Raw genomic sequence first — 21,448 nt, forward strand, 5'->3', positions numbered from 1 at the left:
AGAGGAAAGCCGTTGTGGTGGATGTAGCAATACCAAGTGACCACAACATCAGGAAAAAGGAGCATGAGAAACTGGAGAAATACCAGGGCCTCAGAGAGGAACTGGAGAAGGCCTGGAAGGTGAAGACCACAGTGGTGCCTGTGGTCATCAGGGCCCTCGGGGCAGTCACCCCCAAACTGGAGCAATGGCTAAAACAGATCCCAGGAACAACATCAGACATCTCAGTCCAGAAATGTGCAGTTCTAGGCACAGCCAAGATACTGGAGGAGAACCCTCAAGCTCCCAGGCCTCTGGTAGAGGACCCGAGCTCAGAGGATGAAAGAGACCACCCACGGAGGGTGAGAGGGGAATTTTTTTTTATTTATATATATATATATATATATATATATATATATATATATATATATATATATATATATATATATATATATATATATATATATATAAAGCATAGATATGTAGATTCCACACTGCACAGATAATCAAAACACTGAACGTTTACATAGCACCTTTGTAAGCTTGTCCCTGTTAGCTACATCAGACATGAGGCATTATGGTGAATACAAACGATTTATTAACTTACCTTTGAAGTTATTGTGAAGCTTTGACACATCCAGCTTAAATCCTTTGTTGTTGTTGGAGCGTTTCAGGACGTCTGAATAATTTTATAGGCATCATTAATAGTCCTTCAGCGACTGAGGAGCCACTGTTAACATAATGTTGCCTGCGCACCTGAACCATTCTATGTGGCAAAGAAATGCGGAAGTGCTAAAAAGGAAGTCCGTGGCATATACCCCATTGTCATCACTTTTCCCCCCTATACCGTGCCCCTGGTCATGTTCAGGTCAATGGAGCTCCAACACCGAGTCCTCTCTGGCCAGGCGTCGTCCCTCAGCGCTGCAGGTGCAAGTTCACCTGAGGGACACACGCCTTGGAGCTACGAAATATCCCAACACTTCCTTTTTTATTTTATGGTTCTGTGAATCCACTGTATGAAAATATCAGAGCGGTGCTGTGAAAAGGTATTTGAAATCATCAAATAATATTTAATTGATAAATTATATTATTTATAAGGGACAAAATTATCAAAGCTAAATGGACTGAACTTATATAGCACTTTATCCAATCATTTTGACCACTCAAAGCACTTTATACTAGAGTCACATTCACACACCAATATGCAGATCAGGTGGGGTTAGGTGCCTTGCCCAAGGGCACATTGACATGAGGCAGTAGGAAGCTGGAATTGAACCTACAACCTTCCAATCGCAAGACAATTACTCTACCCACACAGCCACAGTCGCCCAGATTATGTTTTTATGACTAAGCTGGCTCTATGTGAAAAAGAGACAGAAATATTGCACCATTTGTTCAATCATGAATGAAGTGTTTAATCATAGTTTTTCAGGACATTCTGAAGGCTGAATAGATCAAGCTAGAAGCTAGCTTCTGCTAATGCCAGTTTCTCTTTGGAAAGTTTTCATTTAGGCTGGTGACTGAATATAATTTTCTTAATATTTTAAAGCTATGCAGCAATACCAGTTGTTGAATCATGGTAACCATTTAAACCAGTCCAAATTGTATCCATAGTAGAGTTTAGATTCAACAGCATATTAGAGCCATTGTATAAAAGAAGTTTGAAATTTCTGCCAAATACGAAATTTTTTAGATACAGTCTCAGAAGTTTTCTAGAAAAAAAACAAAACAAGAAATTTCTGAGCTCCAAAAGCAACATTTTTGATAAAAGAAACTAATTAATCTAAAAATATTTGACTTCTGAAACTTTTTGAGATGCCAAGTTTTTTCTAGAAAATTTCTGAGATTAATATCAAAATTTCCACGTTTTTGGTGGAAATCTTCTCGTTTATTCTTTTCTATCTACAATGGCCATAATATACTGCTATGAATTATATAATAATAACTCATCATTCACTTTTATTTTATAACCTGCAGTGGTACATGTTAAAGTAATGTGGGTTGTACAACACATTCCTGACTCCAACAATGGGGACTGCATTGATAATTAATGCTAACTGGCTAGCAAGCTATTGACTCAACAAAGCAAATGTAGTGAACCGATGTCCGTTTTCATCAGGGTCAATGTTTGCAAAAAGTGAAATATAAAACTAGAGGACACTGGAAATCTGTCAAGGTGGCAGACATAATCTGACTTCTAAGTAACCATTAAAAATCCCACTCCATGCTGCTTTTCCAGCCAAGCGGCATCAGTGTGTGCCTTTGTACGCTCCATTTTACTCTGCCCACAGGTATCAAGCTGTCCAACGCAGCGGCCTTTTGTAAATACCATGCAGGGCCTCAAAGACGGCCAAGAGCCTATTAGTTGGACATGAAAGACAGAATATGCGAATCTCTGGCAGCCGGCTAAAGGAGGGAAGGAGAATGATTGGACTCAAGAGTCTCTGTCTGTACTAATGTGTGTGTGTGTGTGTGTGTGTGTGTGTGTGTGTGTGTGTGTGTGTGTGTGAGCAACCCAGAAAAAAAAAAAAACACTTAAAGCTATGTATGCTGGCTCATTTGGCTCATATTTTGGTAATTATAAAACCAACCATGAGCTGTAAAGTCATTCACAAGCTCCAGTCGGACACAAGTGCACACAGGTCCGCTGTGCAGGAGAGAGGCTCTCCTCCACGCTGTAATTAGGCCTGGTCACTGCAGAAACGCTGTAATGGATAACCCTGTCTGAAAACGGCCAGAGGCAGCACACATTATTGAGCATGCTGTTGCTATGTCCGGATGTGTGTGTGTGTGTGTGTGTGTGTGTGTGTGTGTGTGTGTGCGCAGAGGCAGAGAAAGGGCATTTTTTTCTCTACTCTGTTTTGTTTCATGTTGACTCTTTGGATTATATGCACATTATTAAATGCAGAGCTTCAAACCGTGTACCTTTCCACACATCCAGATGTGACAGATTTTTTTTATAGAAATATCAATGCAATGTAATGCAGTTAACAGAATAACTTAAAAGCACTTTAGTGGAGCTATTGTCAGAAAATGTTAAAATAAAGGGTTAAAACCACCAGTGTTCAATAAAAAATACACATCCATAAGTTTCTAAGATTTTAACAGCATAATATTTAAGTGAAAATACCACAGTTCCATCATACTTACACAAAAACATGCTACAAAATCTAATTACTAAAGATTGAAACAGAAAAGCAACAACATCTGATAAAATAACAATGGCTGCGTTTCCTTTGAACATACAATTGAGCAAATTGCAATTTCAAAAATAAGTTTGCTTAAATGCCATTATTTTGTGTCCTGGTAGATAGTGCCATTTCATAGCATAATGAAGTAACAAAATCACTTTCAGTCATCAAAATGTTATTAAATATGATTACATTTTTTTTACTACTTCCTAATTTAATGACTTGAAATTGGGTCTCTGTCTCTTTAAAAACTCCTACTCTTTCTGAAGCTCCGCCTACAGGAAGTCATCAACATGACTCCTCTATTAACCCTTCAACATTTTTACCAGCGTTACTCTGAGCAGCAGTTCCACCAGGTGTTTGCCAATTGCTGCTGGCTAGTCTGAAGGAGCTGAGTGGGAGGAGCTGTTGTGTGGGGCTGAAGCTCTGAAGCTTAGAAACTGCAGCTCAGAGGAGCGTCGTCTTTGAAGGTGGAACTGGGTCCACCCAGGCATTTTTCACAGCTAAATGGTTGCCATGGAGAATAAAGGATTTCTCAAACATGCATTAAAGAGTCAAAGCAACACTTTGACTCTTTAATGCAAAGTATTGCATGACGTAAATCTTTAATGGACATGCTGCAATTTTGAAAAAAAAAAAAATCACTTTTATCAATAAAAACATTCTGCGCCAGCATGAGGTGGTTTTTTGGCTGTATAGAAAAGGGTACATTTAATAAAACTGCAATGGAAACGTTTTCTTTGTATCACGAGTCACATGATGAACAGCTGGATATTTCTACTGGAGGAAAAGATGAAGTAGAGGAAAAGGCCGGAGGATGGTGGCGTGAATTTAATGCCTTACTGTGTGAACAAACTGATTTGTGTGTGATTTTAATTGTATTTCTTTTTTAATGGAAACACTGCTATTACAAAATTGTGCTTTTTCAACATCAGCAGAATATCAAAACATTTTGTTCACATTTGCAATAGCAACACAGCTATTGGTTATGACAGTTACAATAATTTCATCTATAACACTTATTGACTGGTAATTTTGACAGTATAGACATATGGCCCACTTTATTTAGTAGTAAGACTGACATGACACTGTCATAAATATGACATAGCACCTGAAATGAACATGAAGGAGTCTTTATGAATGTCTATGACTGTTGTCATTAAGTGTCATTCAGAAAATTTGTAATGCAAAGTTGCTTTAAAAGTCCATTAAGAGTTACAACTTTGCATTAAAAGTGTCATTATCTACCAAATAATTCAAAGTTAGTAATTTTAGTGGACTTTTAATGCAACTTTTAAAGCAATTTTGTATTAAAAGTGTCATTACTAGCCAAATGACACTTCATGATAACAGTCAGAAACATTCATAACATTCATGTTCATAACAGCTGCTATGTCATGTTTATGACAGTGTCATGTCAGTCTTATGCACACCTCTTCAAATAAAGTGTTACCGGAAAATCTTAGCCGCTTTGTTGTGTTTGAGTCACTGTAACATAGAGGGGGTGGTTCTGTTCTGTTTTGTGAAGATTTAAAGACATTTCCACAACAAAAATAGAAGACTTTTCAACAACGTGGTTTAGCATAAAGCATTCAAATCAAACACTCATGTTCTTAGACAAATGAAATCCTGAAAGACCAATATCTTCTTTGCAGCATTGCTTCAGCTTATTGAGTTTTAAGTAATACAGTTTCCTTCAGGCCCCATCAGAGCATTTCAATCACGCTACAGTCTTGACTTTGACTAGGCCAATGACATCAATAAAATTGAAGGGAAGGATTGGGAGAAAACAGCATACATACCAAAACCCTGACAAACTAGGAGATGAATACACAATGTAACCTTTCTGAGCTTCACTTAAAACAGCTCTAAGGAAAATCATCAAAATGTAAATGCTTTTCTGATATGTGCCGTATGAAAGGCGTAGCAGGAAACAAACACATTAAACCAGTGGTTCTTAACCTGGGTTCTATCAAACCCTAGGGGTCGATGAGTCGGTCTCAGGTGTTCGGTGTGTCTTTACACAAGTGTGTGTAAAGTCGTGATGACGCCCCGCTTTGCCATCACTTGCTGCAGAGGATCACGTTACATTGCTGAGCCAATCAGAGCTGCGGAGGAGCCATGATTGGAGGAGCTCCACTCTTAGCATGGATTTGAACTTGTGTCTTTAATTACTTCAGCAAAACTCACAGTTTTTACCAAATTCTGTAGCTTTCGGTGTACTTCTAAATCTGCTCTTTAGTCGCATCTTTTCGGGGTTGGTACTGCCTCTAGTGGCGTGGGGTGGTAACACAACTAATATAATTACATTACTAAATCAGAATACCGCAAAGTCTTTATTATTTATTATAAATTTTCATTCTATTAAGAATGTAGAGCTGATTAAATAATCTAAACAAAACCTTAAAGTGGTTTCAGTTTCTCTCGATGGCCAACCTGTTGAAACTGTGGCAAATTTTAAATACCTTGGGTCGTTCCTGGACAGTCAGCTCAACTTTGCTGAAAACACTGACTATGTTTTCAAGAACTGTTCTCAGAGACTCTACCTTGGTGATCTTGGGGTGACCCAACTAGAGTCTAGCTGGGTCACCCCTATGTCTTGAATTTGGGGGGAAAAAATCATATTTTATTTATCACTACAGAAGGGTTCAGTGAATGCGCATATGAAACTGGTGGATTCGGAACCTCAAAAAAGGTTAAGAACCACTGCATTAAAGCAATCTGCAGATTAGGGCTGTAGTGATACAATAATCTCACGATATGATACACAATATTCTGCTCACGATACGATATATATTGCGATATTCAGCAAACTATACAATTCAATACACTTTTTCTATTTTCTGAAAGATTTTAGAGGGACATAGTGATTTTGGTGACATTTTGTGACTGTTATAGAGTTGGATTAAATTAATTTAACTGAAAACTGATTAAAAGCACAAACTACACAATACCTGGCTCTGGTTGGACATGGACACAGACTTAAAGTCGACAGCTGGACAAAATGAATCAAAGAAGTGGTGAGAAAACATGTTTCTTTTAATTGAAACAGTACAAACTGTAGCTTACATGCATTTGTAAAGTAAATAAAGTGCACCAAGTACCTGCTCTGAATAATTTGATACCTTTTTAACCTTGAAACTTAACATCTGAAGGAATCACTCTAAGCCTGATGACCTAATCACTCTCCCGGAGAAGCAAGCAGTGAGTGAGCAAGGTGACAGTTGGATGTTAGCATACTTGCGGATGATTATCGATTTTTTTCTAGGAAAGAAAATATCGATATATATCTCAAAATCGATATTATTACACAGCCCTACTGCAGAGTCATTTTCTCTCTTATGCCTGAAGTTGTGATGCCTGCTGATTGCGTGAAGTTTTGATTTCAAAGGACTGACATGGAGGCCTCTTCTTCTAGAACAACGGGATTTACATCTTTGATAGCATGTGTTAGAATGACCTAACGTACTTCATGTAGCAGGGCTGTAAAGCAGGGGCAAATGGTCATATTATTTGAATTGGATTAATAATAATGAACACAAAAGCTTTGTATTTATGTGTTACATTTTTATTTGATTATTTTCAAAAGAAATAAAGCCACTAAAATGAAATGCTGGGTAGAGAGGAAAATTTTCAGTTATCCAATTTTCATCCAATCAGAATTTATCCAGCTCAGTTGCTAGGCTACAGTCTACAGACTAGGTTATGGACCCTACAAATAAACTGGTATGTTTTCACCAAAGAGGCTGAGAAACTGCTAGTTAGCATGTTCAAAGCTATTATGTATATCAAGGAGGACGTTGTAGCTAATTAGATTATTGTGTAATTGTCAATATTAAAGTTTATAGCAAACGTACTGCAGGTCTTTAGCAAGACAGCTAATATGGCTAATTAAGTAGATAACATTAGCTTGTCTGGCTGCCCACGTTTATTTTACAAGGAGCAAAACAGTATTTACTTGGCCAATAAGAACCTTTTTTAATAACTATAACTACATTTTTTGGTGTTTGCTTTATGTTTTCATTCGGGTAACATAAGGTGGCAAAGCTAGATAATTTCCATTGGGCCGGCCAAGCTGGGACTGTTTCTAACTTAGGGGAGACCAACAACTGGAAAAAATGGACTGGTACCCAGGAACTTCTTGGGTTTGAATCGTAACCTGATGGCTTTCTGCATGGAGTTTAAATGTTCTCCCTAAACAAGCCTGGTGTTTCTCTAGATACTTCCTCCCAGTCTCCAAAAACATGCATGATGGGTTAATTGGTCTTAATTGGTTAACTAATCCCTGTTAAGAGGGAGTTGGTGAGTGCATGGTGGTTGGTCTCTTGGTTACAATATGGCAACTGGTCCAGGATGTACCACATTAAACTGTATCTTATTTTTCACTCCAGATCCAACACTACCCATGCCTACTTTCAGGGGAACAATGAAACTTCACAAAATAATACAGCAGCCTGCTGGAAGCTGAAGAGCTCTTGAGGCTGGAAGTGACTGATCGTGGACCATGAATGCATCACATTCCCCTCTTTACCCGTCTCCTTCCACCTCCTCCTCCTCTTTCCACCCTCAGTGAGGGTGCCAACAGATGATTTTTGCCAAGAGTCTCCCCAGGAGAAGCGTGTGGTGTCTCTCTTTCTTTCTGAGTCTGTGACTGTTTGCAAGAGTGCCCTTCCACTTTGATGGCAACATTGGCAGTAACATAGAAGATAAGCAACTTTCAAGTGTTCACAGCCAAACACTTCCCCCAACATCATCAGGCTGAGTGTTAGAGAGGGAACACTGTATCCTGTTTTCTATCTTCTTAAGATAGAAAACACACCCATGCAAGGACAGACTTTACTAACGGAATACAAAGAGTTTGGATCCTCTGTCTCAAAGCTGCCTGCATCACTTCTCTCTCTCTCTCTCTCTCTCTCTCTCTCTCTCTCTGACACACACACGTTTGCGTGGCTATCTTTTGTGGGGACTTTCCATTGACTTCCATTCATTTCTACACCCTAAACCTTACCTTTACCCTTTTCATAACCCTAACCATCACATACCTAACCCTAACCCAGTGGTTTCCAAACATTTTCTGCGCCCCCCCTATGGATTACAAATTGCTGTCTGGTTGAAACGATGTGTGTGACGGGGGGGGGGTCAACTTTTTTGGGGGCAAAATAAAACTGTGAAAAGTTCTTTGCGTTTTGCTGGTTTGCTGCCGTAATTCTAACACAAACCTACGTAGCTCCGCACAGCAGCAGCAGGTCTCCTTCACAGGTGGAAACCCAGCGCGAGCGTCGTAGCGCTCATGTTGCGTTTAAAGGCGGCGAGGAAAAATAGGTTACAACATGTTAACAACGGATTAAACAGTTTAAACTGCTGATAAAAGTGACAGAGGACACAAATATGGGAAGTGTGGAAGCCTCTACTGTATCAAATTGACAGGAATAACAGAGAGTCGGCCATTCTAAGGTAAAAACCCAGCGCATACAGTGTTCATGTTTTGTTTTGTTATTTTCATCCAAACGGCTTCCCACGCCCCCCCTGCAATGACACGGCACCCCCCCCAGGGGGCGCGCCCCACAGTTTGGGAACCTCTGCCTTAGCCCTAAATCTGACCCCTGACCCAAAAACAGGGTTTCCCCTCGTGGGGACCAGGCTCCGGTCCCCACAAGGAGCAATTGGTCCCCACAACGTAGTATATGTCAGGAAAATCGTCCCCACAAGGTATTACAAACAAACGCGCACACACACACACACACACACACACACACACACACACACACACATATTCCCAAGTCTGATGATGAATCCCAGAGATGGGTTTCAGCTCTTGAAGGACACTTAAGAGAAAGTGCAGCTTTGCACCAATATGCTGAAAGCTACCCACAATCATTTTTTTCCCTTTAAAGTCTGTCCAACTCCTCCACAGAAACACACATCCCTGAACACCAACCCCGGCGCAGCACTGGAGTGCTTTGAAACAAAAAAAAGCGAAGGACGAAAGCAACAGACGGCACTTGTGTAGAAAGACAGAGGAAGAGTCCTTGACTGCCACCTGACCCTGTAGCTTGTTTGTGCCAGTTCTGAAGAAGGCTTTCTGACGGGTTCAGTTTTATTAGGTGACAGGCGAGAGATGGAGGAAGAGCTAAGAATGATGGAGGGTACAAAAGGTCTGAGTCCACATTGTCAAGCAATGAGTACAACACACAACCTTCTGCCATGTACAGGTGCAGACTGATAAATGGTCGGCGATGTTTCATATATAGTCATAGTGAATTGTCTTCTCATATAATGTCCCAACAGGCTGCAAAAACAGGACTGGATAGGACAATCAGAGGTGAAGGAAATGCATTCTTTATATGTCTTTATATTTAGCCTGGCCATTGCCTTCCTATGTAGTTCTGCTCAGTTCTAATCTCACTTCACTGCACTTGTGGATTCCTTTGGTAAATTTTTAACCAAGCCAATCAGCAAGCTAAAGCAGAAATTCTGAACGATGCTGATGAATACCTGAGCTGTTTTAGGCTTGTAGTCTGCCTGTTGTTTCAGTGATGACAGCGCAGAAAGTGAACGGAGTGCAGTCCGTGGTGGCCACGCTTCCAAAATCTGAATTAACATCAACAGCCTTGTTAATGTTAATGTTGTTTGGGTAGGCTAGGAAAACTGCAGTGAGCTTCTTAGTGTCGAACTGGCACATTACATGTGTCACGGCCAAATGTTAGAGAATGTGTAACATTTTAGGAAGGTGATGATATGATCCTTGTTTTTCTGTTTTGAATGTAACACATTCAATAATGATGTAAGTTGTAACTTTCATTTCAGTGTAGCTTTTGTTTCAAGAAAGCTACTTTAATCCGTAAAGTTTACTCAAGAGTCCAAAACCAAATTGGGTCATTTTCAAACCGTACGGCTGACTAGCTTCTGTGTAACTGCAGGTACAATCCTTTCTTTACTTGTTGAGAATAAATAATTATGTGTTTTCTTCTATCTCTTTTAGCTACTTGCATGCTTGTGTATACATGCACTCACATGCGGGCAAAGCTTACGCTAAAGGAAATTACACACTATGGAACCCCCTCTTTAGAGCGTAGCTTAGATAGAGACTAACAAAGGGAATTACAAACTGTTGTTTGATGCCATGTTTCTCTGTTAGCCCATAAGGATAGCATGAACAAATGGACCAGCTGTATTGTTAATAAATGGAACTCATGAATTCAACTCACTGACTCTTCTTCAACCTCGTACATCAAGAACCAACAGGAGAAAGGATAATTCTCCACAAACTCCATATAGTATTTTGCAAATAGACTAGAAAGACGTTTTTCAGATTTTTATTTGTAAAAATAAATGAAAACCATATGTCAGATTCCTCTCTACTTCACAATGATGCACTATTTTGACTTGTCTGTCACAAAGCTATCAGTGTCCCAAATGTTTGCCTCAATCAAAGATATGTTTCACCATCAGGCTTCAGCTAAACCTATACACCAGTGGTCCCCAAACTACAGCCCGTGGGCCGAATCCGGCCCGCCTCCACATTTGATCCGGCCCCCTGAACAATACCAGAGAGCATTTAGATTTTTTTTCATATACCGTATTTTCTGGACTATAAGCCGCTGCTTTTTTCCTAAGCTTTGAACCTTGCGGCTTATAGCCCAGTGCAGCTTATATGTGGATTTTCCTTCAACCACCAGGGGGCTCTTTAGCAGGAAATGAATCATTGGAAGTCAAAATTGGAAATAAAAGAAGAAAGCGCCCATTAAAACGGAATTAGGTTTTAATAGGGAATTAAAATTTGAGAATGCTGTTGATCAGTTAAATAGCACTGAGGGGAAAAAGAAGATTTTTCGGTTTTTTAAATAATACTAGGATCATTATGAGAATTTGAGGTATAGATATTAGGATCCAATAGATGGCAGTAGTGCAACAATAATGGATGCAAGCTGCTGTTGAAATCTAAAGAACAAGAAGAAGAAGAAGAAGAAGAAGAAGAAGAAGAAGAAAGGGCCCATTTCATTTAGCACATGCTAGTAGCAACACGAAGGATCAGCACTTTTACTGTTACAGTTACCATTTGGAAAATACCGTAATCAGTTCAGTTAAATCTAAACTTGGCAACTTTTTCTTTTTCAACCGTCATAAATGTGATATTCAATTGACCTGTTATGACTCAAATTTTGGGTGTCCACCCCCCTCTGCTGCTGCATCATTGTGGAAAACCTGGAGTACGTATGAGAACACTCATAGCCACAGATATCTCTGCGGCTTATATATGTATGTTTACTGTTTTTTTAAAAAACTTTGGGGTTGCGGCTTGTAGTCCGGAAAATACGGTATTTATTTCATAAATAGTGTTATTTCCTGGATTTTTCTGTGAAGAACCCAGAGAGGGTTATTTGATTGAGCTTTCTGGAAAACAACACATTTTTACATTTAGGCACTCCTGCAATCGTCACAATTTTTCTGTAACAAACTGACTACGGCCCCCCACCAGAGAAGGGAAAAGTTATAAGGCCCTCACAGGAAAAAGTTTGGGGACCCCTGCTATACACACTAAAACATGCAGCTCTTAAAGACTGGACACTCCTGGTTGGCACCAACAACTTAAATAATTACTTGGAAGTGTATGTTGTACCAAGACAGTTTTGCAAGAGTCTAAATTATTCATATTTCCAACAAAATCCAAGTGATTACAAGCAAATCAGTCAGATTGATATAATGGTACACACTATTAGAGTGGTGAAAGACTGCTGCTGCATTTGCACATTTTAATAAAAATAATTAAAAAAAAATTGTAGATGATGAGTGCTGAGTTTTAGAGAGGAGAAAGTGAATCTGTAGTCTTGGCATGTACTGTTGGTGCAACATTAAAATGACACAGTGCAGTGTTTAGTGAGTCAGGATCATTTTCTCCATTTATGTGAATCCCAGGGGAATAAAACACACTGGATGTCTTAGATTGTAGAATCACATTTGTAGGATGTTTGTATTTCTCTTTCAAGAAAAGTATTTTTCTTTCCAATCTTATTAGTGAAGTTAGAGAAGCAGCCATTTATAGAAACCAGTTTATAGACTTCAGATGTTCAGGCGCCTTCAGGTTAACTGATTACACATTTTTATACTTCCGAGCCTTAAATTAACAGTGAAAGACTTCTGACTTTGATTAATGATTAATGATTGAGTAGATCCAAGCATTCTCTATGAGTCAGTTATACTGGTAATAACCAATGTATTGTTCTCCATTTTACCAACATAATTTTTATTATGCAGAAATATCATTTAGTACAAAAATTCAGGTACCAGCAGCAAAATGACAGAAAAAAGCATGCAGATTTACATAATGTAAAATCTAATCAAAAATAATAAGAAGTGAGATTATACAGTACGGGTAAATTTACAAGATTACATAACATATTGTACTTCTATAATATAAAATTAGAATATGTTCATCTGAGCCAGATAATTAAAAAATGTACTGCTTCTTATAAATCTAATCTAAACTGTTTCATATATATTGGTTCATAAAAAATATCTAAGTATTTATAAGACATAGAATAATAGCAGAGTCTTAATTAAAGAACACTTTTGTCATGTTCAACAAACAGAATATAATTTTCTGCTTTCTTTACTGTGATAACAGAGATGTACAGATCTGATATGAATATCTGTATAGGTGATAATCTTGAAAAAAATTCTGGATTGGATAGGGGTGACTGTGTTCTCAATCCATAAGGCCATATCTATTCAGTCTAGTTCTGTGCTTTGTGCCCTTTATTATTTATTTTACATTATATTTAAAATTCCTCATTATATTTTTTGAACCACACATAGTCAACCTATCGTTTTGTTAGTTTCAGCTTCTTTACTATTTATTTTACATTGGCTGTTCTGCTCCTAATTGCACTGACTGAACAAATTAAACTTGTGTTGTTTTTTGACTAAGCTAAGAAACACCATACATGAGTTCAGCTGATTTTCTGTCGGCCGATATTTAACTTCAGATATCGGTATCATTATTGGAAGTGAAAAAAGTGGATCAGTGCATCCTTATTAGAAACAATCCTGTTAAAATATGCATGAATGAAAACAGTATACTGCAATACTTAGAATGTAAGAATAGTAACAAAAATGTTGCTTGATTTCTCTCAAATCTGACATGCAGAGGCCTCCATGTTTAAGTGCACTCTTATCAAAGGAAGTATATGCAAACAAAAAGGAGCAGACGTGGAAAAGCTTGACTCTTAAGTCCAGAGACAACCAGGCTGTTTGTGGAGAAGGAAAGAAGCAGCTACTTTAATAATTTCCTTCCCTCGCGCCATTTATCACAGGCTGCCCTCCAGCACTTGTCTTCTCAGTGAGGAGTATATACTGAGGTCAGGACCTAAATACATCGGCTCTACCTACTGCTGAGCACCAACAAGCTCTAAACCTGTCATCCTGTCCCTCTCTCCCAACGCATCCTTCCTGTCTGCTCTGACAGTCACCTTCTTCCTCTATTTACGGACGCCAAGAGACAGTCAGAGCACTGAAAGACATTTAGGCTGGAGCTCAAATTGGAAGCACCATTTGGAAAATGCGGTTTTATTGACTTTGTAATGTGCGGCTGTGGAATTGCTATCGGCTTCTAATTGTGGATGCAACAAGATTTTTATCACAATCGCGCCTCAAGACCTCAGGGGTTTGAATAAAACTTTAAACTGTTATATTTTCTCTTTAGGCAAATCATGAGTTTTCCCAGAAGTAACCAAAACATGGTGATAATTTTCTTATGAGGAATGGATTAAAAAGTGAACAATAATATTAGTGGAAACGTTTTTTTGTAGTAAATTCTTTGCCAGTGGAAAATAAGCAGCTGGCCAATAATCAAGCAAAACACACATTTTGTCTCACTTCATTTATTCAAACTCAACTAACGGTTATTGCCCTAATAATGTTGTGAACTGTGTTTTCTGTGTACTTATTTTGAGGTTTTCCTGTGTTTATTGGTCTGTTCCCATGTGAGTCTCTGTCTTCCCTGTTTGTTCCCAGCTGTGTCTCGTTTCTTTGATTACCCTCCCAGTGTATTTAGTCCCACCTGTTGTCTTTGCCTCTTGTCGGATCACAAAGGCTCTTCATGTACAAGCTTCTGAACAAATCAGTCTAATGTAAGAAAATAGCTAAAAACTGTATGTAATATAATTTGTGTTTTTTTTTTTTTGTTTTTTTTTGCAGTGGTATGCTAAACACAATGCTACCTGCAGCCACCGATTAGCTTAGCCTAGCATGGATGAAAATACGTGTACTTCACAATCTATCAGTGGTGGAAGTGTTGATAAAAATTAAGTGTTCATGTGAAAGAAGGCTGTAACTGCTGTAATTCTGGAACTGTAATATGTTCATTTTAATGTAATTTTTTTTGCTATTTGTTTTGTTTAGCTGAATCAAAGAACATGGCCGTGCTCTTCCATGTTGGATGTCACCCAGATGAACATGAAGAGAGAGATGGTGTGGTGCGGCCGGAGTTTATTTTTCACTGAGGTCAGCAAACCAGTGGGACTTTTTACAGTAGCTAAGGTTTGCTGTAACTCAAGAGGAGAAAGAGTTTTAGTTGCAGCTCCGACACTGGAATAGTTTGCCTCTACAAATCAGGCAGCCTTCAGTAATAACTGTTTAAATCTCGTTTAAAGTCACATTTCTACTTTGACTCTCTTCCTAAACTGAGTCATTTCATTGGTATCCAGCTCCCTTTTAATACTTGTGTTTTTCTAACTTTGTTGTTTCTGTTCATTTCTGCTACTGTAATCCTTTGCTTTCTATATACAATGCTATTTTTATGCTGCTTCATAAATAAATCTGATTGATTTGATTGTAAAAATTTCCTTATGTTTGGATCAATGTTCATCATCAAATATGTTTTGTACGGTGTTCCTTTTTGAGTTTTCCATGGCTGCTGTTCCTGGTGGAACCATTGATGTGATAATGTACAGAAGCCCACTGTCATGTCAGCACACCGCCTACCATCACACACGATGAACTGTAAGCGAGTGGGAGGAGAAGAGCAGCAGACGGCCACATTTGGTGTTTAATTCAGCAGAAGACACGAGTAAACTCCACAAGCTGCTTTATCTGCCAGTCTGACAGCAATGCTGCCGTTGGCCGTTGTTAAATATATAATAGTCTAATAGAAAGATGATGCCACTGCCTTGTGGTTCTGTTTAATTGTCGCCCCCTGCCTTCTCCAGATTGCACACCAGTTTTTAAGTGGATAGAGTTGGGGGTTAGAATGAGCTTAACCACAGCAGACTGTAGCTGTATCTGTGCCAGATTTAAACTCAGACATCCATCTACTCAATCCCTCTCAAATAGCGCCACAGTGTGAAGGAGCAGCCATGCTTGAAGCCTTTAAAGCAGCTGAGGCAGCCAGTAAGGATTCGCTGAATGAGTAAATTAGAAAATATGGTTCAAATCCAATCCAATCTGGGAGCCGGGGCGCTGCTGGTTTTTCTGGTGATGGGGTCAAAAGAGGGCAAAGATATAAAACTCAGGCTTCGGTTTATTTGCCAGTACTCTCTTTTTTTCAACATACGTTTGAGTAATCTGTGATAGAAATGAACAGAACCTTCAATACTGCTACAGTAAAAGGTGTACAAAAGTGTTTAAGAAAACTGCTATGAAGATTATGTGAGTTTTTAAGCGGAGCCAACACCTGCTAATCATGGTGTTTGTCCTGGATATCCGTCATTGGAGGAGAGAGCAATTAACCAACAGTCAGGATTTTGGATTGTGGAAGGAAAGACAAAGACCCACACATGCACATGGAGAACATGCTAATTCCATGCAGAAATAAATCATAATCTATTTATTCTCTTTATGTTTTCATATTGGAAGCCATTCCAAAGCAAAGATAGATAACTTATCACTGCTGGAACTGCAGTCTACAGACATGCATTTAAATAACTTTTTTAATGTTTGTATTTCGAAAAACACCCTCATTTCCCAAAGTGTTAGATAAATATGGTGGCTCATAAAAGTTCCTTAAAATTACAACTACATTTGCTGCACTGACCTTGGCAGACGTGTTTATCACCCTCACCATCTCGCTCATTCTGCATGTTGGGATTCGATTGGCTATAACATTCTGAATGCAGATCTCTGCAGGTCAAGGCTACTTTTTCATGAGACTACTGTCTGGAAACTGATGGTGTTTTTAGATGTCAGTTGAAGAAAAGCTCCACGTTCAAAGACACCCTGAGCCAGCTGTAGTTGTCATGCCAGGCCACTGGATGGCGCTGTAATTTTAGTATGTTGTTGAAATGTGCATACAATTTTGTCTTTAAGCTTCCACCTCATTTAAAAAATAGGAACTTGTCTCCATTGAACCAAATGCTATTGTCTGTTATGTTCTGAAACAGACGTGTTAAACTGAACATGTTAAGCAGCACAATGAAATCCGCCATTGTTTCTGTTACCTGCCTGCGCAGCGGAGAACCCAAACATGCTGCCATGTTCACTTCCACACCTGTGGAGTTGCTAACACCCACACAGGAAACATTCTCCAGATGTTTCACTCTGAGACCGGGGTTGAAAAAGTCTCAGAGTGAGACTGATCACTGGAGACGATCCGAATTAAATGTTCGGGTTTGACTAAAAACTGGGGGCAAATACTTTATTGTAGCCATCTTTTGAGTTATGAAGATCAACAAGCATATTTCTTAATTGAAAATCATGCCCCCTGTTCTGTCCTTTTTTGAAGAATAGCAATAAGCCTTGTATTACATATTTATGCTTTGGGGAAAACAGGAAATTATGGACAGATAAAAATGTTAAAAACATCAAATATGCCCCAGTTTTGCCCCTTATTTTTGGCACAGGTGGTTCTGTTTAAAACAATGATTTCTTAATGGTTTTTTATAGAATAACTAAGTAAATTTAAGGTTGAATTTTTTTCAATATTTTCTGTGTTATTTTCTGTCCTTTAAGAGGAATGTCAATAATAGTGGACGTAGTTGTAGTTTTTAGTTTTTTTCTTACAAAACTTTGGACCTCCTGCTGGTAAAATGGCTCATTTACGCTTCACTGAATACTTAAAGCAATTGATTGGCTGGAATAATCTCCTCACTTGCTCCTAATTAGGAGTTAATTGAAAAGTATCAATGAGTAAAACAGCGCCAGAGCAGATGTAGGTTGGAAACTCACACCAATAATTTCTAATTGATACTTTTTATCTTATTTTCTTTTTGTTTGTCTTTTGCTGATTTCTGCTCCAGCTGGTGGAGTGAAAGTGAAGAAAGAGGAAGATTAATTATGACCCTCAGGGACTTGGAAACAAGCAAGACGAGCCAGAATCGTAACACAGCTTTAGAAAAGCAGACGAGAGCTTCCCCACTGCTCAGCAAAGACCTTTACTTCATGAGGGCGATGTGAGTCAGAGTGAGATCACCCACAGGTTGGATTCTTCTCATAACAGAAAGAAAAAATAGAACAATTCTTCTGCAAATAATAAAGGTGTTACATGATTTCTTGAGCATGTCTTATCATCTCTGCTCTGTGAGTTATTTAAGCAGAATCCATCAAAAATCCGATTTGCCTTAACTCAACACAACACTAATATGCTCCATTCTTTGTTAATTAATGCAGCACAAGGCCATTTACTGTTTCAATTAAGAATTGGGAATTACACTACATGAATCTGGTAAAGCACTTGAGTTTAAAATCTCTTGTTGCCCTCCTCTTTTCTTGCTTTCTGCCCCGAGGACAATACAAAAACAAGAGTAAATGCACCAGCTCATTTCCATAAAAATCCCCCACACGGCTCTAAAATATCTCCTCACACAGACAAACACATCATTCAGCTTGAAGAAAAAAAAGAAACACCACAGACACAAATCCTTTATGTCACAGATGCAACGACATGCTGCGAGATATTATTCATATGGATCCACGTGGAAGCAGCATTATGAATACTCTATTTTTTAAAAGTGAAAGAGAGAGAAATCAAGAAACAATTCATCACTGGGAAGAAGGAAAGGTGTAAAGAATGCTGGGATCAGCAGGGATTCGGCCAACTTTGTTCTGTGAGACTGACTTGCTGATTTGTACACAGTGACCACAAGTAAGAACCATCAGATTTATGGAGATAAAGATGATGTTCAAAGTCCTTTAATGTCTGCTGCTATAAGCTGAAAAGCCTGACAAACAGACAGGAAACATCAGAACGAAGGCCGGACGTCCAAAAGAGGACAACTGTAAGAACATTTCGGCTCCCAGTTTAAGCCAACTGGATCATTTCCTCTCCAGCTGAGCAAACTGGGAAACATACTGGCTAACTTGTTCACTTTATGAGCCCAGCTGGTTTTAGGAAGGGAAACAATGTTGGAAAATAGTCTGAATGTATTAATAATATATTCAATTCAGTTCAAATTAAAAAATACTTCATTGATCCCAAAGGGGAATTAAATGTTGTTAAGTCAGATTCTTCAGTTATTGTAGGTGATGATGGCTGTTGGCAGGAAACATCTCCTGTAGCAGTCTGTATTACAGTGAATCTAAAAAAGCCTCTGACCTCTGACTTTTCCAAAACAGTCTCATGTAAAGGATGGTCAGGGTTGGCCATAACTTTATCGATTTTATGAAGAATCTTTCTTTGCATCAATAAAGAACAGAACCAGCCTTCATCATCCCTGGTTCTGATGCTGCCGGCCCAACAGCCTTAGGAAGGTAATGATACCATACCACTGTATTTATAAAGCACTAGAAAACACTATTGAATTAATACAACAAATGGTGGGTGGCCCTGGTAGTGCTGGGCAATAAAGTAATTACAGTATTTTATTGTGGAACAACAAGCAACAAATAATAATAAAGATAGGCTTTAAAATTCAATAATAGACAATGCATGTGGCCTATTAGGCCGGCCTTCGTTAGTTTAGTGTTTTTACTAGATGCATCTTGTAGTGAAACATATTTGCAGTTCTAGGTCTGCAGAAAGCAGCTGAAACACCAGTCATCAGATTGTATGACATCAAAGCAAAGCGATACGTTTATTTTTTCTGTTAGCTTTATCTGCACACAGAATTGAAACAATTTACAAAACTGGAATTATCTAATTATCTCATCAAAATGAAAACAGGTTAGCGTTAGCAAAGGTCGGCAACAGAATGACGACAGTTTACTGCAGCTGTGTGTGTAGAGTCAGACATCTTTAGGAAACTTAAGATTGTTCTGCAGAAACATTATTATTCCTACTGGAGATTTGAAATATTTGAGTTTATTGAGCTCTTAATCCACTTTCAATCATTTCTAAAAATAAATCAAATCAACTTCCTGCTGCTCCAGCAGATGTCTTCCTCTGCTGTTTTTGTTGTTTTAAGTTCTTTTAATGACATAAAAAAATGACGTCTGGATGATACGTTTTTCATTATATGCAATATAATTTTTATAGTATAAACCATAGTATAAGCTCCCAGTCGTACATCACTGTGTATCACACTGCTCCATAATTCATTTTAAGATTGTTTTTTCCCCATCATCCTCATCCTATTCTATAAATTCACTCCCCCTCCTGCTTCTTACTTACACACTAAAACTTATCTCCATTTTTGAAACTTGCCCTCATTGCCACCCTGAAGCAAAGCAAGCAGAGAGAAACCAGAAGGTTTCTACATTTACTCTGCCTGCCTCCTCGCTGTGTCCAAGAACAAACACCAGAGGCCATTTAGGAAAAGCTCCTGGCTGGGGAGAAGGAGGCGAATCGGAACAGGACACAGATTTCTGTGGAAGCAGTAATACAGAATATTATAACATCAGTCCATCAGCTCCTGATAAGACAGGAAGGAGAAAACAAAGTCATGTCCATGGCAACTGCACCTAACCCAGGATGGACAACGAGAACAAACCTCAGAGGACTGAAATCCTCTGGGACTTACAGGTTGCTGCAGTCCCTCCGTAAAAAAAATATAAAAACTTACTTCCTGTATGCATGATATGAAAAATTTCCTTTTAGTTTCAGTACCAGAGACAGAAAAACACTCATTTGCATCAGTTGCATGTAATCAGCAGCAACCTTTGAAGCCTGTGCTCTTTGTCTGCCTCCTCCGCCGGTGAGCAGATGGCAGTACCTGTGCCAGCCTCTCCTCTCTGCTCTCACAGGAAAAGAGTGGGGAAGAGAGAGATGTAACACATACCGTTCCCGGAGATGCGGTTCTCCAGGTCTCGGTGTCCAGCCTGCCTTGTGGAGACACTAAGTTGCAGATAGAGTCCCAGGTAATGTAAACTCCACAGCAGCAGCCTGAACGCTCCCATTTCTCCGCTGTTTTCTCTTCTTTTCAGCCTCTTTTCTCTTCACATTGGGTAGAGTGCTTGACGAAGATTTTCTTTTTCTTTTATGGTAAGTTTATTTGTTTGCTTGTTTTTTATTCCAAGTGAGCGGTTCCTTCTGAGATAAAGGGGGGATGAAGAGAAAAGAAAAAAGTCTGCGTGATGTTCTCTGCCAGCTGCCCGACTCAACTGACTCACTGCCTCTGTCCTGTCGGCTCTACATGCGGCGGAGGTAGACCGCTCCCTCTACGGGAAGTGCCGCGGCTTGCAGCGGGGAATATCAATTATGAGAGGAGGGATATTAAAACCCACTGTTTTTCTTTAGCTTGAAACTTAATCTTATATTTTAGGAACGTGCTTTCATGAGACAGAAAGGGTTCCACTTTATTACTTTATGTTTTGATTAATAAAAACTAGTTAATGTTGCGTTCCTGGTACCTCGGAAATCGGAGAGTGTTTGACGTCAAACCGGCGTGGTAGTTAACATAGTCGGGGAAATCGCGGTTTCAACATGGCGAAACCCATAAACATTGTTCGCAGTACCTCTAACAAACATAATTTCAGGCATTAACCCATTAGCATTATTCCAAAACCATTTTTATTTTGTTCAGCTTAGTGATGCAGGCACTGTCACTCTCATATGTGTCATTTTATACCAGAGCAGCCATATTGAAGTGTGAAGTCCGACTTACAAGTCTTAACTGGCGGAGTGGTTAGAGTTGCCAAAAGACAAATATACATTTGTTTGTTGACAAACAGACTTGCTTGTTTTATTGCTGTTAAAGATAGCCTGCAGTATCTAACTTTTATGACAGAAATGTTGTTGTAAATATATATATATATATAATATGTGTGTGTGTTACCATGTTGTGACATTTTGCTATGAGCCAAATAATCTGAAATGATGGAGCTCCTCCTCCCAGCACTAATATTGCAACCCATAGATTTCAGTGCACCAATAGCAGATTATCTGTCACATACTGTCAAGACATGGTGACAGT

The 21,448-nt window shown here is 38.9% G+C and overlaps 1 protein-coding gene across 1 annotated transcript in view; it reads right to left on the reverse strand.

Moving 5' to 3' along the window:
* The window catches only part of vstm2la (V-set and transmembrane domain containing 2 like a), a 74,870-nt gene extending 53,956 nt beyond the window's left edge, over nucleotides 1-20,914 (reverse strand). The window contains exon 1 of the mRNA XM_088006876.1: nucleotides 20,315-20,914. Coding sequence (XP_087863002.1) covers nucleotides 20,315-20,432 — 118 coding nt within the window. The 5' untranslated portion in view covers nucleotides 20,433-20,914. The remainder of the gene's footprint in view (nucleotides 1-20,314) is intronic.
* Between the last annotated feature and the right edge of the window lie 534 nt (nucleotides 20,915-21,448).

The sequence above is a fragment of the Poecilia mexicana genome, unplaced genomic scaffold (assembly GCF_051168715.1).
Source record: "Poecilia mexicana isolate PSO_F unplaced genomic scaffold, ASM5116871v1 scaffold_7, whole genome shotgun sequence".
In the NCBI taxonomy this organism is placed as follows: Eukaryota; Metazoa; Chordata; class Actinopteri; order Cyprinodontiformes; family Poeciliidae; genus Poecilia; species Poecilia mexicana.